This window comes from Notothenia rossii, assembly GCF_949606895.1.
Source record: "Notothenia rossii genome assembly, chromosome: 9".
Taxonomy (NCBI): domain Eukaryota; kingdom Metazoa; phylum Chordata; class Actinopteri; order Perciformes; family Nototheniidae; genus Notothenia; species Notothenia rossii.
In genome coordinates, this window is record NC_136907.1 from 14,878,043 (window position 1) to 14,887,847 (window position 9,805).

The 9,805-nt window shown below is 39.6% G+C and overlaps 1 protein-coding gene across 3 annotated transcripts in view; it reads right to left on the bottom strand.

Annotated features, from left to right (window-relative positions):
* The window catches only part of LOC307018106 (rho GTPase-activating protein 26-like), a 74,385-nt gene extending 68,546 nt beyond the window's left edge, over positions 1-5,839 (bottom strand). The window contains exons 1-2 of one of the 3 annotated variants that reach the window (XM_079648180.1): positions 5,466-5,839; positions 5,107-5,389 (exon numbers count right to left, since the gene is read on the bottom strand). In XM_079648180.1, coding sequence (XP_079504306.1) covers positions 5,107-5,260 — 154 coding nt within the window. In that variant the 5' untranslated portion in view covers positions 5,261-5,389; positions 5,466-5,839. Of the gene's footprint in view, positions 1-5,106; positions 5,390-5,461 lie in introns of all 3 variants that reach the window. The other 2 variants (XM_079648181.1, XM_079648179.1) reach the window with 2 other exon arrangements.
* Positions 5,840-9,805: the final 3,966 nt, after the last annotated feature.

A 9,805-nucleotide genomic window follows, 5' to 3' on the forward strand; every position in this document is an offset into this window, starting at 1 on the left:
TCCCTCCATCAGCCATAATTGAGAATTAGTTATGGTGTGGTGTGCATTTGTGCGTGTGTGTGACCCTCATCTATCAGCACAGTTGACAGTTGAGCCACGGAACGACTGCTATTACCCTCCTTATTACTCACCAGCAGCACAGTGGGTGGCTGCAAGAAAACACAGACAGAAGGTAGAGAGAAGAAGATCTAGAGCGATATGGATCGGAACGGCACACGCTCCATCTCAGGGAATTCCCACTTCTCCTTCTGAGAGAAGTTTTACACAAAAGCTGTTACAGCCTGTTTGTGAGGTTGCTAGGGGCCGTAAACGGTTCAATTCGAACCCAGAGTCAACGTCTGAGAACAAAGCCATTATCAAGACAGTGCTAATCGGTGGAGGGATGTTCTTAAGCAGTAACAGGCCGCACATAGCAGAGCTGCACATGCTTTAACAGTGTGTGTGCTTTCAGAGTCAAGCCTTTAATATATGTACTGCAATTGATAGAGCGGGATAAGCAGTTTACTATGTTTTTTTAATATATGCAGTGGTTCTTGAAGATTCATATTGGGCTATGTTAATAAAAGTTACGGCATCAACTATTTCTCCAGTTACAAACATTTTGATTTGTTAAATCTGGAAATTATATAGGACTAAAATAGCCCACTATTGTCCAAATTAAGAGGCAGACCCTCTCGTCAAGCCCTAGCTATTGATACATTACAATAACTTCAAGTTTACTTTGTGTTTTATAGCTTAAATAAATTGAAACCAAATCCAGACCTAATAAATGACTTAAATTATTTTATAGTGGGCATTGTTAGAGGCCCTTCCCCCCCTTTGCTCCGTTGTATTCGTGTCTTTGCATGTCTCTATATCATGTCGGATTATCTGTCCTCCTCACATGTTAACCCTTTCTAAATTAGCATCATATATGAAGCTCACTGAAGGTCAGGAGACACACTCACATTGCACACTGTAGGGCATGCTGTGCACAAAGGGGTCACTAGGCCACATTAATACCAGTGCAGGAATGTGCTATATCCGTATTAACAACATCATACATGCACAATATTAAACCCCACATACAGTCCCACACAGCCAACACTAACAGGGGACTCTATAACCAGCTGTGTTCTCATGTTTCAGGCCTCCGCGCTCTAAAAGCTCTTATTAATGGTGAAGAATTATCTAAATGACCAAATGATATTTTATTTTTTATTTAACCAGATAAAAGCATTGAGATAAAATCTAATTTTCAATGCCGCCAAAAAGGCGGCAACGTTACACATAACACAAACATATACAATACAGAGATATGTCACGCTTTGGCTGTAACACAAGTGCGTGTGTGTTTGTGTCGTGTGCAACTGTGCGTGACAATTTGATCACTAAATGTCCTAGTGGTAGAATGACTCCGACTACATCATTGCTCATTCCAGGAAGTGGTACTGTCAGTGCAGTGGACGATGACCTCATCGTGAAAAACTAGTGCCTGACAGCGGAGCCCTCGGACTCGAAGCTAGTAATATGCATTGAATGTGTATGGTTACAGTTTTTAGCATTGTGTTATAACTAAAATCATGGATTGTTCAATGTATTTGTTATAAATAAATGATCTACTAGCAGGTTAACTCGTCTGCTTGACTTCTGGTTAAATTGTAAAAGGGTTTTGAAGTTGATTCTAATCCTGTTTTAAGATTGTATTTATCCGTTGTCAACTTGTCAGGGCAATAAGTTGCATTGTTTTACTGACAGCAGCATACCACAGATCTGGTAGCAAATTGCTAGAAGATATTAATGTCACATTACATAGATATGATATATAGAAAAAGAGGGAGGCATCAAAACAAAGGCACAGAATCCAGCTCAGACACATTCACAGAAGACGTGCCAAATGTTCTCCTGATCCAAGTGATGTGAACTTTGAAGAAACTCGAATGCTCTTTACACTTTCAGCTAATAAGTTGGCAACATCATGTGTCATTGTCACATAAACTGTCTAAACACGGTGTCTCGTTTCCCCTCACAGCACCAGGGAGATTCAAGCCTGCAATTAGGGTTTGTTTGGCTGATTGAGCCGTGTCATGTTAGAGGTGGAGCAGAGAGCCAAACTCTTCTACAGGCTCCATAATGACCAGCTAGCTCTGCCCTTAAATGACATCTGGCTAACACACATTTTTGTATGCGTGTATATGTGAGTGTGCATGCATAGCAGCTCTAGCCTGCCTGTGTGCGTGTGTACTTGTTGAATTGCTACATAAACCAAGTTGGTACCCACAAACAGGATAGGGCTGCTATACATTTGCGATAGCTGTGATCTCTGTGTGAAACATCCTCTATTCAATAAATAGCACGAATGAGCAATAGCCTGTCAAAACATCTTTCTCAATTTAGAAGAGAAAAATAAGTGCATCCCAGACTCAATAGTACATGTTTTCATTTGTGCAAAAACAAGACTTTCATATTTGTATTCACAGATCTTATGTGTTTTAGAATTTACTGTTTCATCCAATCATTATGCATTATTTACAGCACAAAAGTGACAATTATTTATATTTAAATTCCAGTGATGCAGCTGTTTAAACAGTACCATTTATGTCGTCCCACCAGTCTATATAATCATCAGATAGAGATAGCAGCTACATAACAACAGGCTTTATTAAGTCCACACTAACACTGTAACACTATAAAACTCTTGAGTAGCAGGCTATAAATGTTTCACTTTCTCCTTCGGTGGTAACATGGATGTAGTCGTTACCAAAAACACATGTGAAAGCTGTCAGGGGCTCTTGGGGCTCCTCCTCCAACAGCAATTAGTATCTCACAAAACGTGAGGGGCTTCCCAGGACATTCACACATCCTCTCATTGCCTCACAGCAGAGGAGGTGTGTTGAAAGATGCAGCAGGTGCGATTTACAGTGCAGCTGAACAGTCCTGTTAGAAAAGACCTCTCATCTCATGTGCCAGCAAAGGGCAACAACACTGTGTAGTACAGGTATACAAAGATTAGCTGGCAACATCTGTTGATCTGCTCTTTGTTAGGCAGCACCCTGCTACAGTGGCACAGAACAAGCAAATGACTCTCACTCATTGCAACCGCAGGGAATCAATTGATTTCTAGATCTCACCAATGGACAAAAGCAGAATTGTTGTTATAGCCTCACATCAGCTGACCAAGAAGAAGACTGAGCTTGTTTCGTCTATTAAAAAAAAAAAAAGGTACAGCCGATAACACAGGGTGGAAAATTCAGGCTAGGCAGCAGGCTGAACTTTCCAGGATTTTACCATCCTTCTGCTGATATCTAATTACCAGCCGTGCAGGTACAGTGTTGACCCAACTAAACACACCTTTTACACACAGTGTAATAGCAGCTGCCAGTCCTACACTAAGATGAATCCAGGCAAAAACATTCTGTAAATAACCGTAACAAAACCAAAGCCTAACCTAAAAGCTATACTACCAAAACCTACAGGGCAATTTTTTTTTTTTTTTAAAAGCAATATTTTTTGTGGCCCGAGCGGGCAAGTGGAAAGTACGTTATGCTCGACATTATAAATGGCCCGCTGGCCCGGAAGCACTATTTAGACACCCCGGACCATTTATAATGTCGAGCCCTGCATTGTAATTCACCAGAAGCAATTGTTGACTGTAACGTCTATGCCAACCAACAGTAATTTGTCATGTATTTTACCATACTTTAACGGTCAAGTTAACGTAAATGTCAAGTTTTATTATATCTGTACATTTCTTTTCAGTTTGCTTCAAGAAGTGGCTTCAGCAGACAGAGATGCAGGACAGATCGGGAAAGGCTGGACGGTACACAACGGGAAACATAATGGACATGAACAAGAAAAAACAAAAAACACTTTCTTTGTTGCCTTTTTCTTATCATACATAGTGTTACTATTTTTGTTACCATTTAAATATTGAATTATATTTATTTGAAATCAAATGCACCGGTTTTAGATCATATATTTATTTTGATGTGTAGGTTGATTTGCAGGTTGGTTGTTATTTGTATAATTGTATTGTTACTGTGTATTTTATTATATTGAATAGCTATTTATTGCTATTTATTCAATTAAAATACTGTTATGAACACTTTACAATGACTTTATTTAGGTAGATACCAGAATACATGACACAATGAATATTTGTAATATATTTATGTTCTCTGGTTTAAATAATCATACCAGTATTAAACAATGTATGCTGGTCAGCTGGAATCCTGGTAAGCTTCCAGCATGTTGACCAGCCCAGAGACCAGAATAGTATGCTGGTCTCTGCTGTTGTTTTTAGATGGCCGGGATGGCTGGTTTAGCTAAACCAGCCACCAGCTAAACCAGCCATCCTGGGCAGCTAAAGTGTCCAAAACCCCTCTAAACCAGCCAACATATCTACTGGCTGGTCACTCAGTCTGGTCAACTTAGCTGGTCAGGCTGGTTGACCAGCTAAATTGGTCTAAGCTGATTTTTTCAGCAGGGATACAACCACTTATTATAACTAAATATAACTATTTGGATTTCTATTGCTGGTACCTAAACTTAAATGTAGTGCTTTTTTCCCCATTGCTTGTACATGTCTTAACAGGTTTCCATTCACATAATTAAAAAATTAAAAAAGCAAACCTGTAGTCACCTCTTCTAATAAATTATAACAGCTCTTTTATAGCAGGTTCTGTTAGTCAAACCCCTTACTAACATTAAACAACATCACAGCCTTTAACAGAGAACAAGTGTGAGTAAAACATACACTGCCAACTCCCCTATGTCCCTCTAAAAGGCCTTATGATGTAAGTTGAAGGGAACAAATGTGCTGACAGCTACAAGGCTCACTCAAATTCACCCGCCTTGCCTCTTCACTTCTGTGCTTTATCAGGAACACACACACACACACACCCCCACACCCACACACACACACACACACACCTTTTCATGTAATGCCAAAGTAACTGAGATAAGACTTCCAGAACAATCTCTTTCCCAGACATACACCTAAAGGCATCTCAACTTTGTCAAAGCATTTGGATCGTTCTGACACAGCCACATGCACCAGAGAAGATGTGTGTCAATATGGAGAGCATTGATGAGTTTACAAACACACACATGTCAAGCTCCACTTACTTTTCAGAGCCTGGATCAGTGCCTTGCCGTCTTTTATCAGCTCCTTGATGAACTTGTTGGTCTTGTCCAGCTCCAATTCGTGGGACTTGAGTCTCTCCCTGAACTGGGGGCTGTCCAGGTAGCAGTCACTGAACTCCAGAGCAGGTAGTCCCATCTTCTTCTCCACCACCACCAGCCTTTACACCACCTGGACCCGGCAATAAGCTCCAAACAGGAGGAGGACGAACAAGAGGAGGAGGAGGAGGAGGGATGAAACCCTGAGCGACTACAGCTGCCTCTGTTGCTGGAAATGATGGGAAATCCAATTACAGCATGTAAACAACGGGGCGGAGATGTATCCGACAGCAATGCCTACCTACATAACCTTGCTTTTCTTCTGCAAAGGCAAACAGTCAACTTGCCAGGAGCAAGGGTCCTCCTATTTCTTTCAGGGTGGCAGCAACGGCAGCAATCCGACACGGCATTCAATTAAATGAAATAAAAAGTAGCAGAGTAAGTGTGTTACGGTGGGGTTAAAAGAACAAAAAAAGCACTTGCTCAGGTCAACCAGTGCTGCATTCCTCTCGACCAACTCATCGTGGACCGGACAGAGTCAACCCGGGGCGAGGAGGGAGGGAGGGAGACAGCAAAAAAACAAAACTAGCCTCGTAAATGCGGTGTCTTCCCTGGGCGGTTTTAAATGCACTGCTTTCTGCACAGCCCCGCTCAGCTCAAGGCTGCAGAGCGTAATCAACCTACCCGGACACGGATAATCTCCTGATTGATGCCTCTTACGGCCAATAAAATAGCCGGATTGAAGAGATGACCCTCTAGGGGGCGGGAGTGCGGTTTGCTACTCCAAAACAGAAACAAAAAACGAGAAGAGGGCTCACTCTGATCCTATTTCTAAAAACGGTGTTCCTGGAAATAATTGGGGTTGCTGCAGACCATCAATGCATTCTTCAAATGTGTTTATCTTATTTTTCCAAAGGGTTCTCCAAATATGAAACTATATTAATTTTATTTTTGCCCTACATGTAAGCGCTTTTTTTTTTAATCGATGTTTGTATGTATATTTTCATTACATCTACAAACATCCATAACCACAAAGCTCTGTGAGTGTGTACTTAAAGGTACAGTGGTTTGTGCAAGCTAAATTATAACATTGGCATGATCAAGCCATGTGCAATGAAAGAAAGAAAGGGGGCAATCAAAATCAGATGCAATCATTATATTGGTACAATGAATCTGACAAGGGGTGGTTATGTGATAAGATACCCGCTGAGCCAACAGGGGCTTAAATAAATTAGAGGACAAATTGGAATTAATCTTTTGCAGCCTATTGTGTCACAAAATATATAATGCACATAGTAAGTGCATTCAGGTTGTCCTAAGCAATTTGAAAATTCATGATTAATAAAAGTGTTTGCATTCAGGAGGTCACCTGCCATGTTTGACATGGTCCTAGACCATTGAAAAACCAGCCTTTACACAACCTTTAGCAATGTTAGCCCTTCTCACACAATTAGTTTGGATGCATACGAGCAAATGGCATGTACATGTTAATCGATAAATGTAATCTGAGAAGATCTGAGTGAAACAAGGAAGACAATTGGACTGCGTACAACAGTAAAGGACGAAACATAACCATTAACATTTGAAGATGGTGATCAACAGTCAATGGCAGCACAATTTGAAATTACAGTCATAATGCATGCAAGGCTTTTGAGTAGTACATCGCCCCATCAATACACAATCTTTGCATGCATCGCGCCGGGAGCATGGTTGGTGGGAGGAGACGCTGATGTCATTTTAGCCAAAACGGGGAATTTCTGTGCAGCAAAAAATCTGCCTTGGATTAAAGCCGCTGTCACTCTCTGACGCCCTCTCTTGACGTAAAGCTGCACTGCAACATGTTCCTATTTGGTTTGTCCAACATTTATGGACTTTTTTCACTTTAACCAATGACATATCACTGGAAGGACCAGGATGTCCTCTGTACAGTACATCAGAGATTGATAGAGTAGCTCAAAACAGTCAAAGGAGATGCATGTTAACAAAAGGTCCACTACAGTGGACATTTTCAATGGGCTGGGTCCCAGGAATATTCTTGTTGCTGCAACAGCTGCCTTACTTTACAATATATGGCACCTTTTTTGTTTTATTTTTAACTTACATGTTATTGACACATGTACAGTGTGTGTTTGTGGTTATTGTGTTAAAACAGCTCAGATTTAGCTGTGCTACTTCCTGCCAAAGCACAGCATGTCTGGTGCTTTCTCCATCTGTCACTGTGTTGTGATTATTTACAAGAAGTCATGGCCTGTTGTTGTTTTCAATGAAGAGGCCTGGAAGCTAGATCAAAAGCCAGTATGAACCAGTTTACAGTATAGTCATGTATTGTAAAAGAATATACCCACTATCAAAAAGTGACAGTTGATCACAGTTGAGCAAAAAAAAAAATGAATCAATCAGTTAAGCCCACAACTTTATAATCATTCATTTAAAACGGAATATAAATGTCCCCTTGCCATATTTAAATAACATAACCTGTTGTAATTTATGTATTTAAAAAAAATGTCATAAGCCATATTTTCTACAAATACATTTGTTATCGATGCTTTAAATAACATGTCATATTAATGTTTAGCCATCACTCACAATTAGTCTCTCCATGAGCTCATTTTCTGTAGTGGATCTACATTACGGGAAATCATGATAATAGAGTAATCTAATGTTCACAAATAGACTTCTCAATGAAAATGACTTGATTAAAAAAAGAATTTCCATTCAGTATCGCTGAATGAATTTAAAGACGATGTGTCTTTAATCAATAACTCTGTTAACATGCTTTATGGCCATCAAGATGCTGTTAATTTGATTGTTCTTGTCCTTTTTTAAATGATATCCTCTGCATCAACTTCTCCCACAGAAAGCTTCCTGTTCAGAGAACAATAACCAAATTATGGCAGCTAAAAATATGTTTGCACATTTTCATTTCCTCTTTAGAAACATGAAGCAAATTACAGTTGACAAGCCCAGTTCTTAAGCCCATCAAAACGTTGATATCTTTACATTTAAATCACCTTAAAGTTAGGGGAAATGCCCACATTATAAACCCATCTCACATTTACTATATATCAAGCTATATTCTGTGTATGCTAAAAGTATACTTAAGCCAACATTATGTCCTCCTCATATTCTCGTTTCATTCACCTATACTTCTACATCGCTCACATCCACTATTTCATTACTCTCCGCCCTTTTCCTCCCACAGGATGAAAGTGAGGTCAGAGTGAGACCCACTTGTGTCAAATTCTCAGCCAGAAGTGCTTCCTCTGCAGTGAGTCAGAGGATGTCCTTCTGTCCAAAGACGGCCAGTCAATTGGCGTTGATAAAAACAGGACACTGCTACTATAATAAGTACAGTCATTGCAGAGGCAATTTGTTTCCAGATATACAGAGTGCACACTGGAGAATAAGTGCATGTTGAGATCCACAGAATCCCAAATAAAATTCCTTGTGTGTCCAACTGACTTGGCAATTGAAGCTGATTCTGGTTAATATAAAAAGCTTCACATTTGATTATGCGTATTGTAATAAGCATTATTAGTTATTAAAGATTGAAGGGGTAAGTATCACCATGTGTGTTTTTTTTATTGATTTGTCTCATTAAGGTGATGAAGGAGTCTTACTATTGTATACCCAGGCTAAATAATGATATGCAATAATACTGACAATTTTACCCGCAACAACATGGTTTCAAAGATCAAAGTAACATTCTTGCTTTTAAAGGATTCTGGCCTGTGGCAATGAGGTGATACAAAAATTAAGAGCTGTAACACTCCAAGGTTACTTTTCAGACATCTGACTTTAGTGAAGACTTAAAGTCATATAGAGACATGGAAGTCCACCTCAAACATATGCTAGGCGTTCTCTAGCCATTCTATGTGAAACAGAAGTGGTGCATATTAATAGTTTAAGGAACATGTACAGCTTTACAATATTAAGTACTTCGAATCTTTACTAATTGTATGTTGATTCCCTGATATACAACTAAAACGGAATGACAGAACAACCCAAAATAAAAAGAAGGAATAAAGTATCACATCAGACCATATAACCCCTCCCCTCATTTCAACTTGGTTGAGTCCAATAAAGATAACTGCAAAGCACAGTGATATCTCTCTGTGGCATATTGGTGACTTGGGGCCATGCAGGACAGAGAATATCCAAACACACCTCCTCCACACATGCTGCACATTCAACAGCTAACATGTTTTAAGTATCATTTGGATAATGTGATTCTATGTCACCATCGTGCGGAGAAAAAGCAATGTCTACGAGTTATGATTATTAGAACTAATGTGTCAGTGTCTGTGTATACAGCAAACTTTAAGTGTTTTTTCACTTACAAGTTGTGGGGGTGTTTCACAATTCAAATAACAATAGAGTGATGTTGTTACATATTGTGCAAAGGGAACTTGAAACAGATTTGTGTATTGTGATAGTTGACTTATTCTGCCATCTCCTGGTATTTAGAGGTAAAGCAGCTATTTCCAAAAAGCCTAAGAAGCTCGTAGCGAAACAGGTGAGAGAAAGTAGGTCAAGCATTTATTTTTGGCAGTAAAGTCACTCTATAATTCCTGCACATTGTAAGTCTTACGCATCTTACAACTTAGAAACTATGAGCTGTTTTAAAATGCAGATGTACTGTATG